General features: G+C 46.9%; 1 protein-coding gene across 2 annotated transcripts; it reads left to right on the forward strand.

Annotated features, from left to right (window-relative positions):
- Positions 1-6,695: 6,695 nt before the first annotated feature.
- On the forward strand, positions 6,696-17,285 carry Gem (GTP binding protein overexpressed in skeletal muscle). Of its 2 annotated transcripts, none has more exons than XM_059253864.1 (5): positions 6,696-6,851; positions 8,132-8,468; positions 13,491-13,567; positions 14,342-14,546; positions 15,984-17,285. In XM_059253864.1, exons 2-5 carry the CDS (start codon positions 8,141-8,143, stop codon positions 16,259-16,261), a joined length of 888 nt encoding a protein of 295 aa, XP_059109847.1. In that variant the 5' UTR covers positions 6,696-6,851; positions 8,132-8,140; the 3' UTR covers positions 16,262-17,285. The 2 variants fall into 2 exon arrangements, with proteins under 2 accessions (XP_059109847.1, XP_059109848.1); XM_059253865.1 differs by lacking the exon at positions 6,696-6,851 and adding an exon at positions 7,728-7,947.
- The last annotated feature ends 7,441 nt before the right edge of the window (positions 17,286-24,726 follow it).

The following is a 24,726-nucleotide window of genomic DNA, read 5'->3' on the forward strand; positions in this document are numbered from 1 at the left end:
TTCTCCTGTTCTACCGTCACCAAATATGAATTTAACCGTAACTATTAGTGTGACATTGAAATTTTTATGTGAACAGTTGCCCCATCAATATCCTGTAAGTTGCTTTCCCACATCATCAATATGGTTTTGATACTTATTTTTCTTAATATAAGTAGATGTATGATACTCATTTTCACTGCTGTATGTATGCACTACAAGGCATCTATTTGCTGATGGTGGTGAGGGATTTCTGATTATTGCTATTTCCAACAGTGCTTTTCATGAGCATACTTCTTTTTATTTCCTTGTGTAAATAAGATGTGCATTTAGAAGTGGAATTTCTGGGTCCTGAAGGATAAGAACATTTTAAATATTGATGGCGGACCATCATTTTGTAACCATTGGAGCTAATAGTCCTACTGGTGGGCATGCCTTCACAGTCCCGACTTTGTCCTCCTTGTCCAGTATTTCCATCCCCTTTTGCATGTAGTTTTTTTTTGTTTTTTGAAAGAATGAATGGGAAGAAATGTCTGCTTTTTTCAACCCTCCCATCCCCCTAACCTGTTATATTCTGTTCTCCCTGCAGGATTAATACAGATGGGACCCTGGGTATCTCTGCCTTATAGCCATGGAGGCCTGCAGTAGGCTGGCCTCATGGAGTGGCTGATGGATGGATACTAGCTAAGAATTTTTTCAATGGGAAATGAAGTGTGCTCAGCGGGAGTCTGATGAGAAGGAGGGGGGTCTTAAGGAGATGCAGCTGGAGGGGTTGTCCATCTGGATGCTGCCGGCCTCTGGGTGCTGGGAGGTTATTCTTAGTCGTCTTTTCTTCAGTCTTTATTTTCTCTTAATCAGGGCTCTCTTGATTGTGCAATTGGCGGCCCCCATCCTTCCGTAAAGCAATGATTTTCCATATAGTAATTCTTTCCTTCTTTAGGCTTCCCAGAGTGGGTGGGCGGCTCCTTTTGTGCTCACACTTTACACATTGCCTCCCACCCAGCTCCTCCCCTGAGTATTTTTGTAGCTGATGGAGACCTATTATGTGTGCGGGGCATTTGGCCCCGTCTCCTTGTTTGTTTGCAACGCTTAGCCACATCACTCTCCTTGCTAATTTTTTCCTGGTAACATCTAATGGGAGGACATTTGCCGCCCTGCCTTCTGCCACTGCGTGTGTCCTGAATTCTGCTGGATTCATTTAACTGGAGCCTGAAGAGGCAGCAAAGCTAAGGGCAGGTGGCTGAACTCCAGTCTTTGGCTCCTGCGTCACCGGCACAGTCACCGCCGTGCTGATGCCTCGTAGTTAACAAGCTTCCACAGTCCGTTTGCAGCACAGCAGAAGCCAGCCGTCCAGGCTCAGCTGCATGGGGAGGAGGTAGGTCGTGGGCTTGATCTTGCTTTTCTGCTGTGAAATCCCCTCCCTACCTTTTCTTTTAGCCCATGCAGGGATCACACACGTCTTTAGGGGGCAGTAGCTAATATAAAAGGGAAAATTCAACTGGAGTCAACTGTATTAAGGATTAGTAAGGACTGTGGGACCTGAACGTACACCTTGGCTAAATGGACTAAATTGTAAACATTGCTATAGTTTGGATTTTGAAAGTCCCCTAAAGGCCACGCTTTGAAGGCCCAGAGACTGACTGTGAGATAGGCAAGCTCCCAAGAGACTCCGTTTGTGCCGTTGGTAGGGGGTCTTCAGGAGGTGAGGCCTAATGGGAGGCCCTTTGATCATTAGGGTGGCTGAAGGGGATGGAGAGACACTGGCCTCTCAATTCTGACTCATCCTCCCATCATGATATGAAGCCTTGCTAGAGGCCCAAGGCAAAGGGAACCGCCCCATCTTGCACTATGAACCTTTTAGAACCATAAGCCCCAAACTGACTTTGTAAGTTAATCACCCTAGTTATTTTATTATAGTAACAGACAGCTGACCAATACAATGTTTAAAACGCAATGAGAAGAAAACAAACCCACTGTGATATCTTTGTGGTTGTTGATAGGAAATGGAGACCATTTGCATGGTGTTCACTTTGCTTTTCCTGCATGCTAGCCACAGCACTGCCTTGGCTGTAGTAAGCATGTAGCATGGGGCAGTATATTAAAGATGAGTGAATGCTTCCATTGCTTTTGGAATAGAGCAAGTTGTAGAATAGTATTATAGTCCCGGCATGTATGAACCCTGGGCCAACCCATAATCTCTCCTTCCTAGTTTTCAAGGCATGGTACTCAGGGTCATTGTGGTGGTTTGAAAGAAAATGGCCTTCAAAGGGAGTGACACTATTAGGAGGTGTGTCACTGTGGAGGTGGGCTTTGAGGTCTCATATATGCTCAAGATACTGCCCAGTGTCTTAGACCACTTCCTGTGGCTTGCAAGTCAAGATGTAGGACTCTCCTTCTCCAGCACCGTGTCTGCCTGCATACCACCATGTCACACCATAATGATAATGGACTAAACCTCGAAAATGTACGTCACCCCAATTAAATGTTTTTCCTTTATAAGAGTTGCTGTGGTCATGGTGTCTCTTCACAGAAATAGAAACCCTAACTAAGACAGTCATAGTCTACCAGTGATTGTGAGAGACATGACCCCAATACCCTCATTCACATCCTGAGTCAAAGGGTTTGCTCTTTCTCTACTTCTAGCTCTCTCTTTCATCCCATTTGAAATGCTGGAAGCTGCTGCCCAAGTCTCCATGCAGGTTGAGGCACAGTGACATGGATTGACCCCAAGTTAATCTTCTTACTTGGGACTTTGGGCTAGGAGAAGAGTTGTGGCTCATGCCTTTGAGGGAAGAAGCCTCACTTGCTGGGAAATGTGGTCCCAGGAAGATCCTGGGCTTCAGACGATCATCTGCAACACCTATTCTTTCTGGAGGAAGAGAATTGGTCTAGTCTCTCCTAGGGCTAGCTGGGCTAGTGTGGGAGCAGGGCTCCATGTGCCCAACTAGAAATAAAACAGTCGTGATGAGTGGATCCCAAGTGCCCACTCTGCTCTCCAGAGCTGCTATTAGGCCCCTCCACAGAATTCATAAGATGCAAATAACTGCAGGAGGTGTGGTGAGTTGTGGAGGCCCACAAAGGTTTCCTAGTGAGATCTGAGCTTGCTTTACCCAGCAGGGCTGCACTAGAGGATTGCTTGACCACTTGTTATCACTGTGACCAGGTGATTGGAAGGGTCTGCACTTGGCTGTGCTAGGGGGAGGTCTTTTGCTCCACCCCTTGGCATTCCTATAAAGAGCCCTTTAGAAAATACTGGAGGGGCTGGTGGGTATTGATTCAGGCCCTCCTGAGGCTATCCTGTGTTTCTATGTTTCTCTCCCCTCTATCTTTCTAAATATTTCTTACTCCTCCCTCCTCAAGAGTGCGGGAGGAGCGGGGAGTGGGAGTGGGCTTCCCATAGAGAAATAGGCAGGCCTCCCACAGTGAGGATTGACAGAGATAAAGCGGGAAGACTGCTTAGAAATGGTGACTTTGTTGTTCTTGTGTTAGGTTCTACCCCCTTACAAGACTCCCACTGTGCTGGGCAGTGGTGGCACATGCCTTTGATCCTAGCACTTGGGAGGCAGAGGCAGGCGGGTCTCTGTGAGTTCGAGCCCAGCCTGGGCTACAGAATGAGTTCCAGGAAAGGCTCCAAAGCTATACAGAGAAACCCTGTCTCAAAAGACCAAAAAAAAAAAAAAAAAACCAAACAAACAAAACAAAACAAAACAAAACAAAAAAACAAAAAACACCTCTCCCGCTGCTCATTTTGCTGGGACCTAAGGATGCCTTCAAATGCTGGCAGAAAGAATATGGAGACGATATTTACAGAACAAGAACCAACAAAATGCTGCCAGTTTCTCCTCTTCAGCACTTGCCATTTGCTCAGACGCCTTGGTTCCACCTTTTCTGTGCAGTTTCATACCCTCAGATGGCCCCTGGAGCTGGAATCCTGGGCGAGCTGGTTGGGACTCTGGTAGACAGGATTTGGCTCTCAAATGTGCTTATGGTGAGGTGAAACTAGGATTTCTCTCTCTCTCTAAATTTTCACTTAACTGTCACTCAGTTGGAACCTGTCTTATGTTATTGTTTTCTTGTTTGTCCTCATCTGTCTTCTTGTGGGACAGAAGAATTGAAAAGGTAGATCCTTTTCCTCAGAAGCATCCTTACTGTGCCTCCTCCCTCCTGGACCTTTACAGTTCATTTTCTTCGGAGTGTTTTACATGTGCCAATGGAACAGTGCACAGTAGATATTGCCAGGACATTCAGTTATATCATTAATGTGAGGCTGGTGTGTGTGTGTGTGTGTGTGTGTGTGTGGTACTTTGTGTATGTGTGGTGGTTGTACTTGCCTGTGCATGATAGCTGAGGCCAGAGGATAAGTCTTTAGATGACTTCCTCTATTGCTCGCCACCTTATTTTATAAAATGGGCTCGTTCCCTGACCTGTAATTCACTGATCGCTGAGCTGGCTGGCCCTGACATCTGCTTGTCTCTGCCCCGCCCTCCAGCATTGAGGTTACAGGCATGTGCCCCCGTGCCTGGCTTTTATGTGGATGTGAAGGATCTGAACCCAGGTCCTCAGGCTTGCCAGCAGGCACTTTACCACTGAGCCACCTCCTCCCTGATGTGAGGTTCTTAGTTTTCCTTCTTATTTTTAATTGTGTGTGTGTGTGTGTGTGTGTGTGTGTGTGTGTGTGTGTGTGTGGGCAGGTCCCTGCAGAGGACAGAGGAAGGCATCAGGTCCCCTGGAGCTGGAGTTCCAGGCAGCTGCAAGCCATCTGATGTGAATGCTGGGAAGTGAATCCTCTGGAAGAGATACAAACACCTCTAACCACTGAGCCATCACTCCAGCTCCCAATATGAGATTCTTACCAATGTGCAGAAGTGGAGTTAAGAGACTATGTGACATGCTTATGAACTCCACACAGCAGTTTTACCCCCGAGTGTTTCTGTTGAGAATAGTTGTCAGAGAAAGAGACCCGGTGAGGAAACAGGATGATTCTCAATGTATCAACTTGGATGCGCCTTTGGGGGTTCACAGTCTCTCTGTCTCTGTCTCTGTGTGTCTGTCTTCCTCCTCCCCCATCTCCCTCTCTGTCTCCATTGCTGTTTCTCCCTTCTCCTCCTCCTCTTCCTCCTCCTCCTCCAGCTCCTCCAGCTCCTCCTCCCTTCCTCCTCCTCCTCCTCCTCCTCCTCCTCCTCCTCCTCCTCCTCCTCCTCTTCTTCTTCTTCTTCCCCAATCCCCTTTTTCCTTCTACTTTCCCACCCCGTTAATCCTGAGGAAAAACGTGGTGGATCAAGAGCGGTGTCCAGAGCACTATAGTACCCAGAGTACACTTCAGCTTGGCCATCTCCTCTCTGAGTGGCCTTCATCCCTCTGGCTCTCAGTTTTCTTGTGCATAAATAAGGTTGGGGCTCCACCTGAGACTAAGGCACTCTAAATTTTATTACTTGGTGGACTGTACCCTTGCCAAGTTGGTCCCCGACGGGCTTTAGAGGCCAGTCACTTGGATAATTCCCAAATCGGATAGATACCTGCAGGAAAGCTGGGAATCCGTCGCCCCCACAGAGCAGTCCAGCCGTTGCAATGGACACTGGTGCTGCTGGCTGCTTCCTGCGGAGGAGCCACCAGCCAGCCCAGAGCAGAGGCTGGCCAGAGAAGCAGATGGATGCGCTGGACAGGCTAGTGCGGACTCTAAACACAGCATGTGGGAAATGCCGTGTCCCTGGGAAATACCCATGTCCCGGGGAAGAGGTCACTTAGCGGTGCAGTTTAAAACTTACTCAAACTGGGCTCTGAACGCTGCTGCTGCCACAAACCTGACCTTGGGCAGGTTCCTGTGCAACACCTCTTGTCCTCAATCTACAACTGCAGTAAGGAGCAAGGTCCCCGGGCCACCAGCACCACAGGTATCTTAGTAAATGTTAGGAGCAGTTGTGATCTTGTGTCCTTCACCCCCCGGGCCTCTCAGGGGATTGGGACTGAGTATCTCCGCAGGGCTGGAAAGCCCAGGCTCCAGGCCACAGTTCCAGCCATGGCAAGCAGCTCCGTTCTGAGATGCGCCAACTGGGATGTGATTAGATTTCTGATTGAGGAGCTTCAGCATTGTGGCCAGAACAGGAGGGCAGCAGTGTTTATGGCAAGCTGCTTGGAGCCAAAACTGCCCTTTTCAAGGTCTCCCCAGCTCTTTCCTCCAGCCCCTTGTTTTTGGGTCTCGGCCAGAAGAGGGAAACAAAGCAGTATGGTGCTCCCCGTCTCCCCAATCCAGACAGAGGGGCATAGGAAGCAGGAAGAGCCCGATTGCCTCTCAGAGCATGCTGTAAAACTGGCCTGCCCACCCAGAGTGGCTCTAGCCCCATCCTGGAGGCCCAAGTCTTGCTCACTCAGGCGGATCTGCTTTCTTGGCAAAGCTGGACTCGCAACTCAGGCCTGTCTCTCTTCCCCATCCTTTATTCAGACAGCTCACAAGTGCCCTGCCGGGAAGGGCGATTAAGTAGCACTAAGTGTATTTTTCCAGTGTCCACCTGATAAAAAGAAAATAAAACAAAATCAAGGAGGCCAAGGACTGAACTTTCTTTTTTTTTTTTCCCCTCTCCCCTCAAGGGGCGAGGGGAATCACATGGCCGGGAGTAACTGATTTAGCCAAGTGGCTGCAACTCAGTTTGCTGCAGAGCCGCCCCCTCCCGGCGGGAGCGCTGACGTCACGGAAAAGCCCCGTCGCGGGGCCGCCGGGCGCGCTATAAACGGCTGCCGGCCGCGGTGGCTTTGGGAGGCGGCGGTGCCAGCGGATACCACACGGCCTCGGGCTGCGGAGCTGCATCTCAGGCGGCAGCAGGCGGCAGGCTTTGTGCGGACCGACGGCGGACGCCCACCCAGCGGCCGGGTGCAGCCAAGTAAGGGGGCGTCGCGGCGGGGCATCCCGGTGGGAGCCGCGGCGGGGAGGGGCGTTTCTGGTCGCTGAACTTTTTAAGTTGGGAAGGGAGCCCCAGAACCGTGATGTCTGTGCTGGGGCTTCTGCCACGGGAGAAAGAAGTTCAGGTGCAGAGGATGCGCTCCTGATGGGGATTCCTTAGTTCAGCCCGCAGGAGTGTCACCTTACCGATTGGGTGACCAAGCGGCCACGTCCGCCAACCCAGGGACTGTTTTTATGACTTAAAAAGAAACCGGCTGGTTCTGGCTAGTGGCCTAGGAGTCGGGGGTGTGGAGTAGGGTGTGTAAGCTCAGTGCGATCCTCGCGCTCGCTCGGGGCACTTGCTGAGTTAACCATGGATGCTTCTGCGTCCTCTCGGGCAGTTTTGGAAGAACAGACTGCTCTGTCAGGCAAGGAAGTCTTGCAAGGAGAACATTGTAGGAAGTTGTTGAATGTCTTTTCGCTGAGTCTTTGACCTTCTGATTTACTTCAAGAAGGTGGAACTCTGAGCTAATTAACTAAATCTTGGAATGGACGAGATTTGTTGAGAATGAAGCACTTTTTGTGCAAGTTTGAAGTGTCCAAGTGTGATCAGCTCCTGCCCCTGTCAGAAGGACTAGGCTCCTATGTTAAACAGTATCCCTGAGCAAGGGGGCAGAGGTGAGGCATAAACCTCAAACAGAAACTGTCCCACTCCCCAGATAATGTTCTCTTCAGGCAGCTGGAGATCAACAGGGCAACTTTACTAAACATGGAAGTTCCCCCAAAGTGCCTGTCCAGTCCAACCAGGGGAGTGATGTCATTGCCACGTGTTTCCCACTGAGGCACAAAAGGCTGCAAGACGCTGTTGGTGCGATTAAGAGCCATGTTTAGACAAGAGTGGCTAACCTGGCCAGCTGGTCCCCAGCAGTACTGACTTGTTGCTGGCGGTAAAGCCGTTGCTAGAGGCAGTGTGTCCCTTCCAGCTGCCGCTGTACCAGCTCCCAGTGGGATCATCAAAGCTCCTTTAAGGATGGAGGAAGATTATGAGTATTTGGTGATGTTACTGGTGTGGCAGCCTGCTTCAGAAGCCAGTTACTGTATGTGTGTATAGTTGAAAACTTTGCTTGCTAAGGTCTTAGGGACTGTTTCATGGGTGTTCCTTATATTAAGAGTGCTTAATTCACACCCATCAAATGGAATACCACCGATGACAGCGTTTGTGCCCCCTTGGGCCTAACTCATCCTTACTAATATTGGGATCTTGACTGCTTTGCTTCCTAGGACCCCACAATGACTCTGAATAACGTCACCATGCGCCAGGGCACTGTGGGCATGCAGCCACAGCAGCGCTGGAGCATCCCTGCTGACGGCAGGCATCTGATGGTCCAGAAGGATCCCCACCCTTGCAGCCTCCGAAACTGCCACTCCAGCACTCACGAAGACCACTGCCGACAGAGCTGGTCCTCCGACTCCACAGACTCCGTCATCTCCTCTGAGTCGGGAAACACCTACTACCGAGTGGTGCTTATAGGGGAGCAAGGGGTGGGCAAGTCCACCCTGGCCAACATCTTTGCAGGTGTACATGACAGCATGGACAGCGACTGTGAGGTCCTGGGAGGTAGGTAGCCTGGCACTGGTGGGCTTCTGTCTTGTAAGCTAAAAAAACAAAAGTGGGTGGGTCGTTTTTCTGCAGAGCTGGAAGCCAGGCACAATGGCACATACTCGCAGTCCCAGCACTGGGAAGGCAGAGACAGAAGGACTAGGAATTCAAGGTCATTTTCAGCTACATAGTGAGGTTGAGGCTAGCTTGTGCTATGTGACTCTGCTGCAAAAACAAAACAAAACAAAACAAAAAAACCCAAAAAAAACAATAAATCAAAACCAAATGTATCTTAAGAATTAGGAGAAAATGAGATACTTGATACTGAGATGGATGGCAGAGGCCAACCCCAAGTCCTGGCACAGGTCCTCAGGACAAAAAAGAAAAGAGAAGAATATGTGTGCACAGCACCAAACTCTATTGACCTGAGCCATCAAGGGGCTTTCTGAGGTCCAGTCTGAGGGGTCCAGGGAGGCTGACCCTGACCTGGACCATTCAGTGCAGGTACCTTTTCTGTGAGTATGCATAAAACCAAACTGATTTCGGGAAAACAAAAAACCTGTTAGAGTGCACCAATTAGCTTGTGTCCACTGACATTAGAAGCATTTGCAAGAGTAACTAGGTCAAATGCTGAACTTGAAGTAGTAGAATTTTAAAAAATTGAAATATAAAAACGATGAAAAATGCCCTGTGTAGCGTCTGACAGGTTTTCCACGTGATTTTCTCTATATGGTCTTATTTCAAGTATTTATTGATTCAATCCTCACTTAATTCTAGACCTGGTTTATAAAAACATATATATCACAACATCAGGTGCTGTATGTTTTGGGGTGGAAATTACAGCTCTAATGATTAGTTATTTTTGTACCGTGTCCTTCAGCTAGAGCTCCAACATCAGCACACATACCCAGGTCAGCGACATGCCCCTGTTCACAGCTGCAGAAATGGAGGAAGACTGTCCAGTGTTTGCATGCCTCACATGGTCTGTCCCCACTTTTGGGTAAATGGACGGCCTCATGGCAGACTTTGGGGAGAACGAGGCTGGGAAAGATGGCTTAGTGGTGACTCATTTCTCTCTATTCAACTTGGTCGAACTCTACTCCTCACTACAGTGGCCCACTTCATCCAAACATTTCTTTGTCCTTGGTTGTCTGGGTGTGACGAAGTTCACTGCTTCAAGAGGCAGCTCAGGGACAGGCCGTGAAGGATGACTCAGGGATGGAGCATCCATTTCTCTCCTCACTTCCAGAATCTCAGGGACTAGAGCTAAGCAGGAGTCAAGGGAGAAGCAGGGCTGGTGTGCAGTTGTTTTGCTCTTAGTACAGGCCAGTGGGTTCTAGAAGGCAGCAAAAGAAGAGGGAGCTGATATTCAGAATGGGCATTTGCGGTGGGAGGGCCCTCTGGGGAGTGCTTTCTGTTTGCTGGTGTTTACCTCGGTCCTCACGGAATTTGTATGCCCATGCATGAACGGAGTCTTGGAGAGAGTGAGTGGCAGATGGAGAATCACCCATTTGGGGAAGCTGGGTGTGGAGGCTGGGGTTTTGTAGTTTGTGTTGGTGCTTTTTCACTCATTCTGTGTGGGGCCATGCCATGTGGTGGCACTGTGCTAGGCATTTCATGTGTGCTTTTGGCAGTTCAGACAAGGACAGAAGTAATATGGTGTTAGCGTCCCCGCTTCACAGGTGTTAGGATGGAGGCTTACAGAGTTAAGTGACTCCTAGGGCTTGGATTCAAACCCACTGTGGTTTAACTAAAAACCCACAATTCTTTCACTGTCCTCTGCAGGCCTAGGATTTAACGTTCCAGGTGCTGTTAAGTACATAACACGTGGGATGACCCTGTGCAGGCTTTGGGTACCCAGTGATGGCCGAGGGTTGTGAAGCTAAGTGCCAGTGGCTGTGATTTAGAGCAAGTACTGGGAAAGCAGTAATACATTGCTCTGAGGGCTGATATAAGGGAGGGATTGGCTAAGCGTTGTTGTTTTATTTCTTTAAAGAGGGGGGAGTTGAAAAGTTAATGGATAATAGGCTTCTAAATGTGTTTGCCTATTTGAAGAGGTGGTATCTATGCAGAGGGTAATATCCAATAGGCACAGAGGGATAGGACTGATTTGCAACTGGAATTGGGAAAAATAGGAAACGTTTTGGAGAGAGGAGAAGGGCTTTTCCTTAGCTGCCTGCTCAACTGAGCATCTGATGAGAAGCTTCTCAGTGACGATTCACCGCATCTTACTTCTAATTGAGTAGCTTAATTCATTTGGTTTAGAAGTACACCCTCATTCACCTTGACTTGTTAGCTCTGTGTTTCCCCAGAGGGAGGTTTTCCCAGGCACACCCATGCATTGTTCTCTTCTTTTCTTTTCAGCATTAACCAGGGGGACGTATATGATAGTCTCCCCATCATTTCTCCTAATAAAGATGGATGCTATTCCAGCCTATTGCAATAGTCTTACGGTTCTCTGTGCATATCTAATTCCATCTGTACATCCACTCATTCATCCATTCATCGACTCATTCACTATAAACAGTTACTTAACATGTACCACAGCACTCGGTGAGGCACAGTGGAAGTGGAAGCCACGTGCAGAGCCCCGAGCTTCCTCTTAGCAGTCTTACGATGTGCAATGGAGGTCAGATGTACACCAACTGGAAAGCAAGCCAGGATGTGGCATTATCTTGAGTTACATGGAGAAAGTGGAATTTGGCTGTGGAAATCAGAAAAGGCCTGGTGGAAGAGGAGGCCTTAAAGACAACTAGGATTTAGAACCCTGCGCTAGGTGAGAAGATACTCACAGTACACAGGGAGCTCTGGATTTGGAATGGAAGGAGTGGGTGTAGATTCCCCTAGGTGACACAGACTTTAGCTAAGTGCTCTTGGGCCGCCTTCCTCACCTCAGGAAGGTTCCTCAGAGGTATAATTGGGGAGATACTCCTAGGGTGGTGGTATGGGGTCTAAGGAGAGAGCAGTGAGCATGTAGCCCAGCGCTGGCCTGTAGTACACACAGAATAAACATTGTTTACAGCTGACTCTGCATCTCCACTGCTCTGTGTTCCTGTAGTCTGTTTGTAGCTTCAGACCCCATGGCCAGAAAACTGAGCCTTAGGGACTTACATCGTCTAGAGCCACGTGGGTAGGAAAGGGTAGCTCCCAGATTTGAATTCAGGTTTGTGTGTGCCCACAGCCGCAACACCATGGCATTTGCTGCTCATTCGTTAAGTGCACAGGTTTATACTGAGTGTATACAATGGGCCAGATACGTTATGGGCTGGAGGGGGCACGAAAACAAAGCAGGTGCAAATCTCGGTCGTAGGAAAACACCAGGGGGGAGGGGGAGGGGAGAGAAGCTAGCACAGGGTAGATAGAGAGTATCGGCATGTGTTGCATGCTAGGTGAGATGCTAGAGAGTATCGGCATGTGTTGCATGCTAGGTGAGATGCTAGTGATGCAGCAATGCATAGAGAGGGAAAGAAATTCAGATTTTAAACTCACACCCAGAAAGCACCCCCTTAGCGGGGACAAGCCTTCCAGATAGCTAAAGAAACAGACTTAGACACAAGGACCAAAAAGAGATAAATTGTTATGAAAGCTATAGTTTTTGAAAGTTGGGATTAAAAACAGGAAACCCAGAGCAGGCATGGGGTCGTCGTACAGCGCTGATGGGAAATCCTCTCATAGAAACCCCAGGACGGCTCACCCCTCCAACCCTGGCAGTTTTTTCCAGGTGGAGCTCCTCTGGCCCTTGACTGCTCTCACCCTTCACCTACAGCCAATCCAGGCCCAAGTTCAGAGAGAGAGTTTCCATTACCAAGGGAAGCTGCTGTTGTACTTCAGATGAAAACACAAGCTGTCTTATGTTAGGGAGCGCGTTATGTATTTATTTTTTAAAATGAAGAAGCCAGGTGTCATGGCACATTCCTGTTATCCCAGCACCCAGGAAGCGACTTCCAGGCCAGCCTGTGAGTTCTAGGCTGGCCACGACTTCTGGTGAGAACCCATCTCAACATGCTACAGCAAAACAAATGGGCAGAGGGTTAAAGAAGACAATGGTCCAGTTAGGGACAGTCTCCAAATACGTTTTCCTTGTGTTTCTACAAAGAGGAGAAACATTGCTAAGCTCAGAGTCCCTGAAGTTTCTACTGAATGAATGTTCAGGGACCACCCACTGAAACACACAATGGATTTCCCACAAGGCCTATGAGAATAGAGCTTACAGTTAAAACGTCTCATAATGGAGCTTATCCTTAATACTTTCTCATAGCTTCATCCATTGGATTAGGGTCAAAAGTTCTTAGGGAGTTTATCCTTATAAATGGTTTTCCTCCAAAAAGGCTCAATAATGATGAAAACAATTTCCCTTTAGTTCAAGTAATTTAGTCATCCACATACAAAACCTGTGGAAGATCTCTTAGTAGGATGGGAGGACTGTGTGCCACATGCTGAAGGAAAGCAATAGTGTGTGTGTGTGTGTGTGCATGCAGATACACAGAGAGATCAGAGGTCATTGAGCCATCTTTCTAGCCCTTACAATAGTAATTTATTTTTGTAAATGTTTTGTATATTTACATAATTTGTTGTATATGCACTAAGTACATTCTCTGTCTGTCTCCCTTTCTCTCTCTCACTATGTGTGTGTATGTATGGGAGGTACCTGTTCATGTGAGAGCACGTATGTATGGATATGTATGCATATGCTCATTGGTGCTGGAAGTCAGTCTCAGGGGTGGTTCTTCCAGAACCATCCACCTTGTTTTATGAAACCGAACCTCTGGGCTAGCTGAGTTGGCTCGGCTCGCTGAGCAGCGGACCCTAGGGATATGTCTGTTTCTGCCTCCCCAAAGCAAGGATTACAGGTGCTGACCACTGTGCTTGGCTTTTCACTTGGGTTCTGAGGACTGAACTCAGGTTCCTGTGCTTGCCCAGTCAGCACTGCCTCCACAGCCTCCATGGAGTGTAGTTTCTGGTGTGAATTTGACAGGAGCCTCTTGTGCCAAAGTAATCCTTATTCACCTGACTCTGATGTCAATGTTCTTTCTTTTCTAGAAGATACATATGAGCGCACCCTGTTCGTTGATGGAGAGAGTGCAACCATTATCCTCCTGGACATGTGGGAAAATAAGGTATGCAGGGCCTGTCACTGTCGGGGTATTCTTTTAGGGCTTGCCTTTCAGCAGGCTGCTTGGTGCCAGAGTGACCTTGTCCTACATAGTGGATGTTCCAGACGAGGCGGGCTCATTTTCTTGATTAAAAGCATTTACTTCTGAAGAACGAGACTGTGCCGAGGAACAGGTCGTTCACAGATGAGCCCTAAAGAACAAACAGATTGCAGTGGTTTGCCCCAATTCTATTAAAAACCACAAGGAGCATATTTGTGTTAGGGAAAGTTCAACCAAGCATGGCCGCTTGTTTTCAGTGAGACCAAACCGCCTTGTGTGAAGCTTGGTCTTCTCAGCACTGCATCCCAGCAGGCTGTGGGCAGGCTTTAGGCCTCCCGCATATGCGCAAGAGCATTTGTTTATTGAGAAGCCTCCTGTTCTCACAAAAGGGTTCTTAACTCCACCCCTTGGGGAAAACAAAAGGAAACTTTAAGGGAGTCAGAAAAGGCCTATTTTTGGCAGGTTAGATTGAAATTGGAAATACTTCTTGTCAAAGTCGTTATGTATCATATCAGCTCAACCTGTAGTGATAATTGGAAAGCAAGTTTTTTGGCATAAAAACAATGCAGACTGACTTTCTTTTCATCCCTAGACATCTTGGAGGACCAATGCATTTTGAGGTGTTGGAAGGAGTTTTCTTCCTTTCTCTCAGTTGGGATAGACATACAGTTGTTTGCAAAACGACATCTCAATTTTCAGGCTAGCCTGAGCTCATGAAAGGTTTTCTTATTTCATTAGGGGGAGAATGAATGGCTTCAGGACCACTGCATGCAGGTTGGGGATGCCTACCTCATCGTCTACTCCATCACAGACCGAGCGAGCTTTGAGAAGGCCTCTGAACTAAGGATCCAGCTCCGCAGGGCCCGGCAGACAGAAGACATTCCTATCATTTTGGTTGGCAACAAAAGTGACTTAGTGCGGTGCCGAGAAGTGTCTGTGTCAGGTGAGAGGGTGTGCGGTCCTGGGCACCACCTTTGCACGCACACACTGGCCTCCAGGCAGGTTCTCTTCCCCTCCCCCTGCAAGGCTGCAGCCGGGGGCTCAGTGGGACGCTCCGTGGAGTTTCATGTCGAAGACTCCCATGGTTCCCAGCATTTGTATTAGTCATCTCTTGTTCTCCTCCTCATCCTCTGGTCCACCTGAAGGGTTCCAGGCTCCCCACTGCCCTTCGGGTGTTTTCCCAGAGTTCCTTTAGGGACAAGAGCATCCTCAGGAATTTACTGGCAGTCCTAACCTTTGCTCCTTATCCTTCCCTTCTCAAGCAGATCCCAAGTTCAGGGGAGGAAAAGCACATATTAATGCAAGGGCGGGGAGCTCTGGGTTGGGAGACAAAAGAAAAGAGTTGTACTCAGGTTGTTACTCCATCTAATACTCTCTAACCCCAGCCCCTCCTTCCAAAATGTCTATGAGGGCATCAGACTGATGGACCACACATGCTTCTTCGTCCTTGTTCAAGGATAATTCCTAGTTGATGAGTGTGCCTCTGTATTCTTTTTAGGGCCCTCGAGATTGTATTGGCTTAATGTAGATTTAGTACAGCCCTAAAAATAAAACATGGCATTTTCAGTCCCTGCTAAGACAACTTTTCCAACCAGTTGGATTGTCTTGCTAGTACACAATAGTGCTCAGTGTTTAGATCTCTTCAAACTGAACTTTGGACACATGGTTTTTAAACACAATGGAGTATTTGAAATTGAGAGTTTCAGAAAAGCTTATGTAGTTTTAGAAAAGTTTGATGTAACTGTATTATATATTTATAAAATAATTTTTTCCTCAAATGATCTCATCATACTTTTTTTATTTTTATTTTTTAAAGAGGAAAGCGAAGTAGTAGAATTAGAATTACAGTTTTTGGCGAAGGAAACTGAGTCAGGAGAAAGAGTGTAAGCTTGAGTTTGGAGCAGGCCGGGGTTTCTGTGTCTGTCAGCTGTGTGAGTTCCTTCATGGTTTTAAAAAGCCTCACCCAGTTTCTTCATCTATGTGATGAGGATAACGGCATATTTTTCAAGATTATCATGAGCAGTGAAAAGCGTTTGGAAGGAGCTTGGCCTGGTTATGTGAACGTAGCAAACCTTTAGAAGGTGTGGGCTCTGGCTTTTGCTGTGGTAGTTAGTATTACTGCGTTTGATGGAATTGCACTCTCACATCATGAATTTGCAGTGAGCCGGATCTGGCTGGCTTCCTGGGATCCTCTCATGGTCTATTTCTACTCTTACCCTGGGGAGGATGTGTGCCTTAGCGCCTCTCTGTACCTGCACTGTAGTCTGCTGCTCTGTGTCATCCTAGTGGGGTTTTAGAGAAGTGTCCTCCAGCTCCGCCACGTTGTGCAGGATCATACTCCGTGATCCCTCTGACTTTCCTCTCTCCTTCCTCTTTCCAGAAGGGAGAGCTTGCGCCGTGGTATTTGACTGCAAATTCATTGAGACTTCTGCGGCCGTGCAGCACAACGTGAAGGAACTGTTTGAAGGCATCGTGCGGCAGGTCCGCCTGCGCCGAGACAGCAAGGAGAAGAATGAGAGGAGGCTGGCCTACCAGAAGAGGCGGGAGAGCATCCCCAGGAAAGCCCGGCGCTTCTGGGGCAAGATTGTGGCCAAAAACAACAAGAACATGGCCTTCAAGCTCAAGTCAAAATCCTGCCATGACCTCTCTGTGCTCTAGGCAGCCAGTGTCACACAGATGTCTCCCTGATGGACATCGCTGAAGGCCTTTGGGACCAGTGATCTATATTAGATTGAATACATAGTATTGTGAGCAGCGGGTTCCCCCTTACAGATGGGGACCAGCAGGTGAGCCTCCTGGGCAACCACATGCACAGACGAGGAAAGATCTTTGTCGAGAGTCAGTATTTATTCAGAGGAGTAGCTTGACCTGCTACATGGACACCTGAGACTCACTTAAGGGAGTGTTTGGGGTTCACATGGTTTTTTTCCCTCTTCTTTGGGCAGCAGAATATTGAAGCTTATGAAGAATACCTAGAACAGGAGTGTTTCATCATTGGGGTTTTGCCCAGTTTTGTTCTATGTAGATTTGATGCCCGTGAGTCATAAAGCAATCTAGGGAACCGGTGGGCTTTTTGCATACCTCACTCCCTGGAATGACAGGTGTAGGGCTGGCCCCATCACAGTCAGGACACTTACTGCTCCATCCCGCTGTGAAGGGACGTGCTGGCATTTGCTGGAAACTAAGGCTTACTAAAAGTTTTTGTTTAAAGACCACAGAGATTTGTAGACTTAAGAGGTGATAGATGTAGCACTTATAGGTTCAAAAAATTGTTTACTTATGTGTCTTACAAGTGTTTATTTTGAAGAAACTATTTTCGTCAAATTCTACTTAGTTAAATCTTCTTTTATGTTTTGTTGTTTTTGAAATCATGGAGCTATCATAAAATATTTTTTAAAAATCTCAACTATTGGTAACCTGGAGTGCAAAATGATTGCACTTTAAATATAATCAAAGGTTTTTTCCCCCCAAAGCATAAAAAGGTCTCATCCTTTGGGTTGATCCTTGTATGCCACAGCTGTGTTCTATTTATTATTATTTTGCAAATAGCCATTTTAACATTTGATAATGCATATTTATGAACATATTTCTTACTGAGAAAAATGTCTGTTTTATTACCTTTTTTATCTTTTTCAAAATATGCAAGTTTTTACCTATATGTCTTATAATAAAATAAATAAAATCTGTGAAAAAGAAGGCATTCCATTTTCCTCTCTAAAGGAGATAAGTGTGCTTATTTTCTCTGGCTTTTAGAACAAGCTGTGTTCCTAAGGGACAGTGACATCACTTCTGTCTTAGTGGTGGCTCAGTCCTCAGCTGTTTTTTTCTGAAGCCCTGACTTCTATCCTTCGGAATCATGGTTCACAGTAAAGAAGGGATATTTTTGGCTGATTGAGTTGGGAAGTATTTGGGGTCATATAAAGCTGAGCTATAATCAAAGCCAATTGACCTTCCACTTTGGGTCTGGAAAATTCCTGATGGAACAGATGGACCTAGCTTTGTCCCTTGAGGGCTCATGGTCTTAGGCCTACCTAAAGCATGGGGATTAAAAACTCTCTCTCTCTCTCTCTCTCTCTCTCTCTCTCTCTCTCTCTCTCTCTCTCTCTCTCTCTCGTGTGTGTGTGTGTGTGTGTGTGTGTGTGTGTGTTCGCTGAGGGCAGTGGGGATTTGCCCTCTCCTCCACTAATATGGCTGACCTGACTCCCAGTGCATCTCTGCAAGGACAACCTGTGACCTTTGTTGGAACAGAACCTGCTGGGGTGCGTTTTCTGGCTCCCCCTAAAGCCGTCTTCCCTTTCACCCCACCACTATCTTTCTGAGGTGCAGACACCCCAATAGTGACACGCCCACATGGTCTCCCGAATCTCCTCACGCTTCCTCAGTTTTCAAAGGTGGCTGCCATGTTCTGTTTGGCGCTGCTTTTCCAAGTTGAGGGCAAAGGGTCCACGCCTATCCACTTCATATCTTTGAATTGCTCTTAAAACTGCCCAGGGAGCTGACAGGAAAAAGTCAGGCCGCACAGGCCTGGGATGAACTTTGGCCCTACCTGTACTTGAGCCAGAGTGTGTCTGGGTTGACAAGTCAACGTTTCCGGTTTTCCCACCTGTGAAACGGCCTAGCTCAGGATACCTTCCTCGTGAGGCGGCTGTCAGAGTGACTGACATCTGTTCCTGCTGTGCAGGGAGGGGCTCTGGAAATGTTAGTTCTCCTCACTCCTTGTGTGTAGCCTTCTGTGAAGCTTAGAACCAGCTTGAGTCTGCTTCTCCCAGTTCAGATAGAAACCCCTTCAAGTCGGAGACGACCAGGCCTTTCATTTCCCCTGACAGGAAATGCTTTTCAGTAGAGCACCTTGCACTGGGACTTTCATGGATGTTTCTTCTTGAATTTTACAAGTCTTTGGTGGCTCTATGAGGGAGACAGAGTTCCTCACAGCACACTCACACATACAACATACATTGCCTAGTATACACACTGTGAACACATAGCATACACACCATGCAGACGAACTGTAAACATAGCACACACACTACATACATGCATTTTCATGTTAATTTTTCTCTGTTTTAATACTCACCAGGCAGTGGTGGCACATGCTTTAATCCCAGCACTCGGGAGGCAGAGACAGGCAAATCTCTGAGTTTGAGGCCAGCCTGCTCTACAGAGTGAGTTCCAAGACAGCCGGGGCTACAAAGAGAAACCCTGTCTCGAAAAACCAAAAGCAAACCAAAACAAATAACAATAAAAACAACTCAGCTTTCCTCAACTGTTTCCGAAGCCCCTCTCCCTCCCTCAGTGGCCAGCTATGACAGACCTCCTGCCTCAGTGCTGTGATCCGTGTTGTCTGCAGGTTCAGCTTGACCCAGGCCTGAGACCACAAGCTGCACTACACCAGAGAGCTTTTGGTTAAGTGCTTTGGCTCCTGATCAGACAGACCTGGGTTTTGGCACATTAGGTACCACGAGAGTGACATCTCTGTTTTCTTCCAGCCTCTTTTTTCCATCTGTAGAATGAGGAGAACAAAATGCCTTATGGGACTTGATGAGACGGTGCTACTTCCCGGGAGAGCTGTGATCCCTCCCTGTGGTACAGCATAGGTCCCTCCTCTCCCTCACGCTCCCTTTAACCTTATCACACACACACACAGGCACTGCTGGGTGCTGGGGACATTATGATGACTAAGACACTGTCCTTCTCCTCAGAAACCTCATTAGCAGTAAATCTGATTGTCCCCAATGAATGAAGAAGGCATCATTGGAAAAGGAAGAAAACAAAACAAAATATGAAGAGTATTATACTTGGAAGGGATTGTGTTTGCTTCCCCAAGGTAAAATTCAAATGAGAGAAACATCATAAAAATGATTTGATTAGATGTGAAGGAGCAAGCCGGGCTTCAACATTTACCTTCGAGGGTAGTGGGGCATTGGAGAAAGGTGAGTTTCTAGTCCAGTCTTGCTTACTAACCCGTGAGCTATTACATGCAGGAAAGAAGGCAGGCTATGAGACATTTACTTGGTTAAAGCCAAGTGATGGGGTACATGCCTGTAATCCCAGCACTTGGGAGACTGAGGCAGGAGCACCATGAGTTTGAGACAAACCTGGGCTACAGAGCCAGAGCCAGTGCCAGTAAAAATAAATAACTCAGCCATACTTAGGGATCCAGCTATGTAAGGGACTGGGGTGGTGGTGAACCCAGGGTGGGACAAAGCAGCTTGCCTTCAGGAAGATTATGGTATGGGTTATCATGGCAGGGGTAGCCATAGTGTTGATGAAGACAATTGTACAAGAACCCGGAGTGTGATGTGGACGATAGTAACATGTGTGAGACAGGAGTGAGGGAGACGGAGATGGAGAGAGACAGAGACACAGACACAGAGAGACAGACAGACAGACAGACAGACAGAGACAGAGAGATAGACACGCACACATACACAGACACACACATACAGAGACAGACACGTAGCCAGAAACAGACAGACAGACACACACATACACATACATACACACATACACAGACACACAGAGAGACAGAGACAGACACATATGCACAGAGACAGAAACAGAGACAGACAGGCACACACAGAGACAGAAACAAAGACAGACAGACAGACACAGACACAGACATACACAGAGAGACACACAGAGAGACAGAGACAGTCAGAGAGAGAGAGAGAGAGAGAGAGAGAGAGAGAGAGAGAGAGAGAGAGAGAGAGAGAGAATGTGTAACAATGATCTTGGTTCATAGAAAAATGGCCACAAAGAGGCTGAGACAATGAAGTTACACATGGAAGACTACTTGGAGCCACCAAAGCTGGAAAAGCTATGGAAGGATTCTCCCCTAAAGACTTCTTATGAAGCGTGTCTCAAATGACGGTGTCTAGAACTGCAACAGCACTGATTTCTGTTATTTTAGGCACTAAGCTTATGCTACTATCAGCAGTGCTAGGAAACTAAGCACCCCAGGACATTTAGAACAAGGGTCTTAGTTGGCTGAGCCTACTTCATTCATCACTCAACTCCCGGGACTATCATGAGGCCTGAATGGGAAGACCTCATTGAGTTTCCTTATTAACTCATCTTCTAAGAGGCGGGGAGGGAGCGAACCGTCAGATAAGATGGGGAGAAGTTTCAGGGAACATTGAGTTTCGAGCTGGGAACTCAAGTGACTAATATTTCCAGACAGGGTGTGCCCTGAAGCTGCCTCAGGACATCTCAAGGATTGAGGAAGTTGGCTGGAACTGGAAGGAAAGATCCACCTCAGGTGAGCAGCAGATGCCACGCCTTGGACTGGAGTACTGAGTGAGGCGGTTTATGCAGAGCGGAGTGGTTAAGTCGTTAAGGCTCTCTTAGAGTGTGTGTGCACTCTAGAGAGGACACTGAGAGCACATGTGCACAGTAGAGAACACACGTGGAGTACTAGGGAAGCAGCAAGCTTGGTCCCCACAAATGCCAGATAACAGCATGGAAGAGCTCGGGGCGAGACAAAGACGACTGTGAGCAGGCCAGGCGCGTGTCCGGCATGCTTTCACTGGAGTAAGATGTGGGTTACAGGTAGAGGACTGCCCAGAGGACAGTCACAGAAGACCAGGTGCCTCCAAGCCTTCAGTGACTGGCTGATCTAACCCACAGAAGCAGATAAATATATGCAGGGCACCTGTTTTTCTGGTCAGTGGAGGGGAAACTAAATATATGCAAATCAAGGATTTAAGGTTTTCCATAAAGAAATATACAGGTGATTCTCTCTCTCTCTCTCTCTCTCTCTCTCTCTCTCTCTCTCTCTCTCTCTCTCTCTCTCTCTCTCTCTCTCTCTGTCAGTCTTCACGATGGAGAACTGAGTACAGAGTAGCTTCACATATCAATGAGACAACTAGACTCTTATCTCACTCTACAATATTTATGTTCCAACAATAAGGAGGCTGTCGGTAGCATAAACTACTTCAGAATACACCAAGGACACTAAGCATCTTAGAGGCACATCCTCTTTCTGAACTTCACCTAGGCTACCATTACTCAGGGTTACTGGAGCAGTGGTCACATAAGTAAACACCAAGGTGTCCCTACATCTTTTAGTCTATCAAGAGTTTAACCTCTGGATTTACTATCAGCCTATAAGGAAAATAACAGTGTGAGAAATACTGAGGAGTGATCCTCTAGTATCATCCACAGGCCCCATGCTGGTGTCTGACTTGGAGAAAATGGCTAGCTTTCATATGATGCTGGTGGATGTCCCTCTGGGGAAATGACCTCCAAAATTCGCCAAGGAAGGGCACATGTGTGACTATCAGAAAATGGACACGGAACAGGGTGAGGAGACAGTCAACTTAAACCACCAGCTTTCATTTGGCTAAAAAACACAATCATATATATTTGAAAGTAATCATTTCTTTCTCCATAAACACTAGATCAGTCAAAGCAATGAGGTGGGAGTGGAAATCCTATTAAAAAAATCCAAAGGAAATTGCCGTGTGATTCATCTATTTGATTATAAGATGGAGCTGGTGGCCTGCCATAATGTGTTTCAATATTTGGAAATAGCTTGTGAGGATCTTGGATTATAGGAGGAATGATTGGGAAAATGGAGTTCTGAGCTGGGTTGGAAAAATAAGGATAAGTGAAACCAGGGCCTCAAGATATTTTTGGACAAGAACTGCAAACGTCCAAGAATAGAGCCAAGAAGGCAGGCAGCCCTGACCTCGGCCATGCTATGATTGCATGGGGCGCTGAGAAGGGCATATGCTAGCTGCCATGTGTGCATTATCTGAGTCACCGCCAACAGACTCTGTTGATGAGGATGGGAGTGGCTAATGTTTATTTTGGGCTCTGTCACATGGCAGCACATGTAGATCTCTTGACTCCAAAAGATGACTAAGACTTAGAGGTTGAGAGGACCTTGGCCATGGGCCCCCCTGCTCCGTTTTATACAAAGAATTGCCCTGAATCTGACACCAAGTGGTATTTGCTCCAGATGCCTGGAACCTTGGGCTGTAGGTGTCAGATCACCACGGAGACCGCAAGAATTCACTGCCATGTCACCTGGGTGCACATGTGGCAGGCAGAGGGACTTTTTGGTCACTGTGCTTGTGGTATATGACATTCTCTAGGCCTCTCTTCCTAGCACACACCTAACAACTCACTTGTCCCAGGCTCTTTGGCTTCTGCCAGGTGAAAGTTGTTTTAGGAAGTGGAGATATTTGATATCAGAGAACACTGGGCTCAGAGTGGGAAGACACTGCCCTGGCTTTGCTGTTAATGGACTCTTAAACTCTCGATGCAAAAGAAGAACAATGCCAACTCCAGAGGCCTTCTAAGATGACAGACTGGGGTAAGTGATAAAGAGTGGGTATTTATTCTCTCCAGGGTCATCAACATCCTGTGCCCACAGCTGGCCCGGGGCTTGCCCACGCTTCAATTGCGTTGATGATATTTAGGGGAGAATTCCAGGCATCTCACCTCCAGCTTGTCCAGCCTTGCCCAGCATAGAGACAGACACTTCTTTTTTGTGCCTCCATTGCATTGGCCTTGATCATTGTCCCTCAGAATATATAAAGTCAGTTAAAAACATTAGCTGTTGGGAAAGCGCCAATGCCATCTCGTCTGGCAACCAAGGGAGGGAACTCTTAATTTGATTTCTTTGTTATGCCTTTGAGAGCCTCCTTACAGACTGTCAATTAGAATGCTATTTTTGGTACTGAAGACAACAATCTTTGACTGATTAAAAACCCCAGTTTGATGGTGCTCTGGTTCATTCCCCTGCTTTTGGGGAGAACAATGCTCCACCCCATAGATAAATAGGCCCGGGGGCCTCACAGGTGTTTCTGTGAGTAAGGCAAGATGTTTGCCACAGAAGGCAGATGCAGGCTGTACACCTGTGTGGCAGGGTGTAGTAGGACTTTCTTTTGGCCACCAGCTTCCAAATAATGACACAGACACTTATTAATGATGAAAGCCTGGCCTTAGCTTAGGCTTGTCCCACTAGCTCTTATAACTTAGATTAACCCATATTTTTAAAACTACATTCTACCACATGGCCTTTACCTCGCTCCCATTCTGTGTGTCTGACTTCTTCCCCATCTCCATGGCATCTCCTATGTGCCTCGATTATTCTCTTCCTTTCTTTGCTGGGAAGTCCTGCCTACCTCTCCTGCCTAGCTATTGGATGTTCAACTTTTTATTACACCAATCACAGAAATACATCTTCACACAGTGTACAAATATCCCACAACATTTCCCCCCAAAAGGAAAGGTTTTAACTCTAACATAGTAAAACTATATACAATAAGAACAATTATCAAATAAGGGTTACATTCACAATGTCCAGTCTATTTATATTTGGACAATTTGGAGAAATTATTCTATTATCTATTTCATCTTGATTAATCTATCATTTTTATACCAAAATAATTTTTTATAACTTGTATTACCATACTAAATATACCTTTTAGACCTTCAAACATCTTCTTAGATTAAAAACTTAAGCTTTTATGTTTCTCAACCTTATAAACTTTATATCTCTTACATAAGTTCCTTTTCTGAATTTGGTAACAAGGAAAACTGTAACTATAACTATCTAATCTTCAACCCCATCAGAGACCTGAGGAAAAAATAATATTACCTGAGTAAACAGGAAGTGCAGAGCAAGCAACTTCCAAAACTAAGAAATGACAGAAACATCTGGCTGCCTGGACACCCAGTGTTGGAGCATCCATCTTTGGCCTACAGGCCTAGACTATCTGACAGACTTTTTTTGTGAAGCAGGAAATTTTAAAGGACTGTCCTACCTTGTCTTGGCAAAGTTCAGCAGATGCTTTTTTTGTGTGTCCTGCTTGTCCGATTTTGACAGCACATTGTCAGCAGTTGAGGCAAGGGCAGTTTCTTGCCCAGTGGCTAACTTTTCCACAATAAAAGCAAACTCCATATGGAGGTTCTTTGATGCCCATCAACCTTTTTAGAAATAGATTGGTGCTGCCAGGAACAGACATGTCTCACTGTCATGAAAAGCCTTAGATTATTAAAACATCTTAAAAGCCATATTCTGTAGGCCTCTGAAGTGTTTAAAGAGCATCTGTCTATCTAAAATATATCTGTTTGACCTTGAAAACATACCTAACATGGCCTCAAATTTGATT

Source organism: Peromyscus eremicus, chromosome 2, assembly GCF_949786415.1.
Source record: "Peromyscus eremicus chromosome 2, PerEre_H2_v1, whole genome shotgun sequence".
NCBI lineage: Eukaryota > Metazoa > Chordata > Mammalia > Rodentia > Cricetidae > Peromyscus > Peromyscus eremicus.

Coding starts and splice junctions, on each gene's coding strand:
- Gem (XM_059253864.1), top strand. CDS start 8,141: ATGACTCTGAATAACGTCACCATGCGCCAGGGCACTGTGGGCATGCAG. Junction 8,469..13,490: donor CGACTGTGAGGTCCTGGGAG/GTAGGTAGCCTG, acceptor TTTCTTTTCTAG/AAGATACATATGAGCGCACC. Junction 14,547..15,983: donor CCGAGAAGTGTCTGTGTCAG/GTGAGAGGGTGT, acceptor TCCTCTTTCCAG/AAGGGAGAGCTTGCGCCGTG.